Here is a 3,745-nt window from a genome sequence, read left to right as displayed (position 1 = left end):
CTTCCACTCCACACGTTTTCCCCCACCCACATACTCGTTTGTTTTACACGCGCCTCATATAACGTATATAACATAATCCTTCTTTTGTGTGATCAACCTTTCTCAACGTAAACCTTTCTATATAACGTAATCCAAGTACCTTCTTTTTCTTCTTCTCTGTTCGCGCTCTTCTTCTTCTTCTTCTTCTTCTTCTTCTTCTTCTTCTTCTTCAACCTAATTAAATTCGTTGTTCTCCTCTATTTGCATTTTTCTTCTCTGCATTGGATCTAGATTGACTTCAACGTAATTAGCTTCGCCGTTCATCTTCTTCTTCGTTTTCTTCTTCGATCTGCACTTCTGAATTGAAACAATGCATGAATCAACTTCAAATCATTTGAATGAGTACGATTTGGATAATTCTTCCGAAACGCATCAATTTGATGAGGTTTGGATTATTGAATTTTGAATCAAATTCAATGGAATGAAATTGCTAATTTTATTTGAAGTGAATTAAATGGACTGAGGTGATCTATATCTGAATTGAATTGATAATATGTAATTGTGAGTAACTGTGAGTGTGAGAAACTGTGAGTAACTTTTCGGTTCGATAAGTACTAAAGAGTTGATTCACCATGTGCATGTGTTCGGTTCAGTATGCAGAAAGGAGTCTAAAAAAAATTAGATGAATATATTCTGTTTTGTTCCCTAAGTACTATATAATTGTTTCACCGTAATTAAGATTTCGGTTTACAATAATTAAGATTTTGATTCACCGTGCAGACCAACTGTGTTGTGGATGAAAAATTTGTCCTAAAGGTGGGAATGATTTTCAAGACGCTAGAAGAAACTAGAAAGTTCTACAAACATTATTCCAAACTTGCCGGGTTTTTTTACGAAAATAAGGAACACGACTCGGGACGGAGACAAGATTAAGAATCAACTAATTATATGCACTAGAGAGGGAGGTGGAAATCAAAGATATCTCCAACTTTGGAGACAAAGCCTTCAGCAGGGTTAAATTATCCGGCCAGAATTTACGTACACATAATGAAGGATGTTAGTCTTTGGATAATTTTCAAAGGTGTTTTGAATTACTCACATCCTTGTTGTCTAAACCAGGCTGAGATTCTCAAACAACATAGGGAGCTTAGCATGTTTGTGCGTCGCACCATCGAAACCCACGAGGAAGCCGGAATCAGACCGAGCAAAACTTACCAATCATTTGTGGCAGCAGCCGGCAGCCACTGTGAACTAGGTTTTATTGAAAAAGATGTGAGCAATTACATCACAAGGGAAGTACGGAATATTTTCGAAGAAGACGATGCCAAATAATTTGGGAAGTACCTAGTAAGAATGAAAGAGAAGAACCAAAATTTCTTTGAGCTCAACCTTGAAGGCGATAATTGCATTAAATATGCATTCTGGGCTGATGCAAGAAGCAGGGCTGCATTTGATTATTTCGGAGACGTGGTTTCATTTGACATCACCTATAACACAAACAGGTATTCGGTTCATTCAAATATATTTTTGATGTTCAGTGCGTGTATATATTTCGGTTCACCACCGTCTGCTTGTTATTTATGCAGGTACAATTTGGTTTTAGGTTCTTTTGTGGGCGTGAATCACCATGGCCAGTCGACACTTCTTGGATGCGCGCTGATAAAAAATGAGGACATCCAATCATTCAAATGGCTATTTGAGTGTTGGCTACGTTGCATGGGAGGGAAGGCACCAAAAGGTATTCTTACTGATCAATGCGCATCAATTCAAAGGGTAATTGAGCTGTGCATGCCAATGACAATTCACCGCTGGTGTATCTAGCACATTATAAAGAAGATCCCAAGCAAATTAAATGGCTACAAGGGACACAACGAAATTGAACAAGAGATGAGCCATGTTGTTTGGAACTCGTACACAAAAGAAGCATTTGACAGAAACTGGATCGATCTTCTTAGAAAGTACGGCCTCGGAGGCAACATGTGGCTTTCAGGTAATTGAGATTTCAATTCGAATTATTTTAATGCTCATATCTTTTTTCCCAAAGCATGCATTGTTTTCGGTTCACCACACCTTATGGGTTCAGTTTGGTTTGCAGAGCTGTACGAGGATCGGCATATATGGATTCCAGTTTACTTGGATCACCACTTTTGGACCAGGATGAGAAGCACACAAAGGAATGAGAGCATGCATTCATTTTTCAACAAGTTCATCACACGGAATAGCTCCTTGAGACAATTCTTGAAGCAATACGACAATTGCCTAACTAGCAGAGAGCAAGCAGAGAGAGAATTCGATGCTGTAGACTTTCACACTGTGATACCGTGCGTAACAAAATCAGCGATAGAGGCACAGTTTCCGCATGTATATACCCATGAGAAGTTCAGGAAAGTTCAAGCTCAATTCAGAGGTAAAGTGAACTGTATCACAAGATCAATGCATTCCACCCTAGGTTTCACAACATATGAAGTCATAGAGCAGGTTTTCAACTCCACATTCAACAAGTTTGTCGTCACCTACGATGCAGTATCACGAGATGTAAAGTGCCATTGCTTGCTGTTTGAGTCTAGGGGCATATTGTGCCGTCATTCCCTAAGCGTCCTAAGCTTTGAGCGAGTGGATAACGTAGCACCGAAATACATATTGGAATGCTGGAGTAAGAACATAAAGAGGAGGCATACACGCATCAAGAACAGCCAAGATGAACCTCTACTGGAGCCAAGAAGTAAGAGATTTGAGGAATTAGTGTTTCAGTCACACAATATATATGAATTTGCATCCGAGTCTGAAGAGTTGATTGGAATTTTGCACCAAGCATTTGACAAGGTCATGGCGGAGATTGAAGAATATCAAGAGAAAAGCAAAGGAAAAAGTTTATTAACCCACGAAGAAGCGACATTAAGCAATGTGAATGACCTTCAAAACCCACCACGTGTCAAAACAAGAGGTCAGCCCAAGAACAAACTTGGATCAAACCTGAAAAAAAAGATCTCAAATGCCATGAAAAAAAAGAAAAAGACAGCTCCAAGCGAGGTAAAATTGACTTGCTTTTGATTAGTTAAAAATTCAATTGTTCATTTTGCTAATATACAACTAATTATGTCTTTTGTAGTTGAACCTTTTAGACTTCGGATCATCGATTCAGTCAAGCTCCACTCTTTACAATGCACCATATATGAATTACCCAAGAGAGGATTGTACAAGTTTTAGTTTTTATTAATGTAAATTTTTGTTCACCCATGAGCAAATTTTGGTTCACCATGGTTATAGCAAGGTTAATTTCTGAATGTTGTTAGTCTTTAATGAATAGTCACTTTTTTTTGTGAAATTCTATATTGATATATGCAGTTTTTCGATTCGTCTAGTGTATTAATTTCTAAATTGAATAATTAGAATTTATTTTGAGAAACGGGAATCAGGTGTAGTGCTAGTTACGTTTTTCTTGTGATTAATTAAATAAAAACTATTAAAAAAATCTAAAAGAGTAACATAATTATTTTTAACTTACATTGGTGGAGTTTTAAAACTCTTTCTTGGATGGATTTTCAGGGTTTAGGGTTTTGGGTTTAGGGTTTAAGGTTTAGTGTTCAGGGTTTAGGGTTCAGGGGTTCAGGGTTCAAGGTTTAGGGTTTAGGGTTCAGGGTTTAGGGTATAGGGTTTAAGGTTTAGGGGTTTAGGGTTCAGGGTTTAGGGTTTAGGGTTAGGGTTTTAGGGGTTTAGGGTTTATGGGTTCAGGGTTCAGTGTTCAGGGTTCTGGATTTATTGTTTA

The 3,745-nt window shown here is 37.8% G+C and overlaps 1 protein-coding gene across 1 annotated transcript; it reads left to right on the top strand.

The window, feature by feature from the left end:
* The first annotated feature begins 1,332 nt into the window (after positions 1–1,332).
* On the top strand, positions 1,333–3,341 carry LOC107610933 (protein FAR-RED IMPAIRED RESPONSE 1-like). Its single transcript, XM_016312910.1, has 5 exons — positions 1,333–1,481; positions 1,566–1,752; positions 1,801–1,969; positions 2,318–2,923; positions 3,325–3,341. Exons 1-5 carry the CDS (start codon positions 1,333–1,335, stop codon positions 3,339–3,341), a joined length of 1,128 nt encoding a protein of 375 aa, XP_016168396.1.
* The last annotated feature ends 404 nt before the right edge of the window (positions 3,342–3,745 follow it).

The sequence above is a fragment of the Arachis ipaensis genome, chromosome B8 (genome assembly GCF_059453495.1).
Source record: "Arachis ipaensis isolate K30076 ecotype BB chromosome B8, ASM5945349v1, whole genome shotgun sequence".
Lineage (NCBI taxonomy): Eukaryota > Viridiplantae > Streptophyta > Magnoliopsida > Fabales > Fabaceae > Arachis > Arachis ipaensis.
The sequence above is the reverse complement of the archived record's forward strand: the minus strand, read 5'-3'. Positions and strand labels throughout refer to the sequence as shown.

Bases quoted from the DNA above. Each gene is read 5' to 3' on its own strand.
- LOC107610933 (XM_016312910.1), top strand. From the start codon at position 1,333: ATGAAAGAGAAGAACCAAAATTTCTTTGAGCTCAACCTTGAAGGCGAT. The intron at 1,753-1,800 runs GTAATTGAGCTG...TGGTGTATCTAG, and splicing joins AATGCGCATCAATTCAAAGG to CACATTATAAAGAAGATCCC. The intron at 1,970-2,317 runs GTAATTGAGATT...TAACAAAATCAG, and splicing joins AGGCAACATGTGGCTTTCAG to CGATAGAGGCACAGTTTCCG.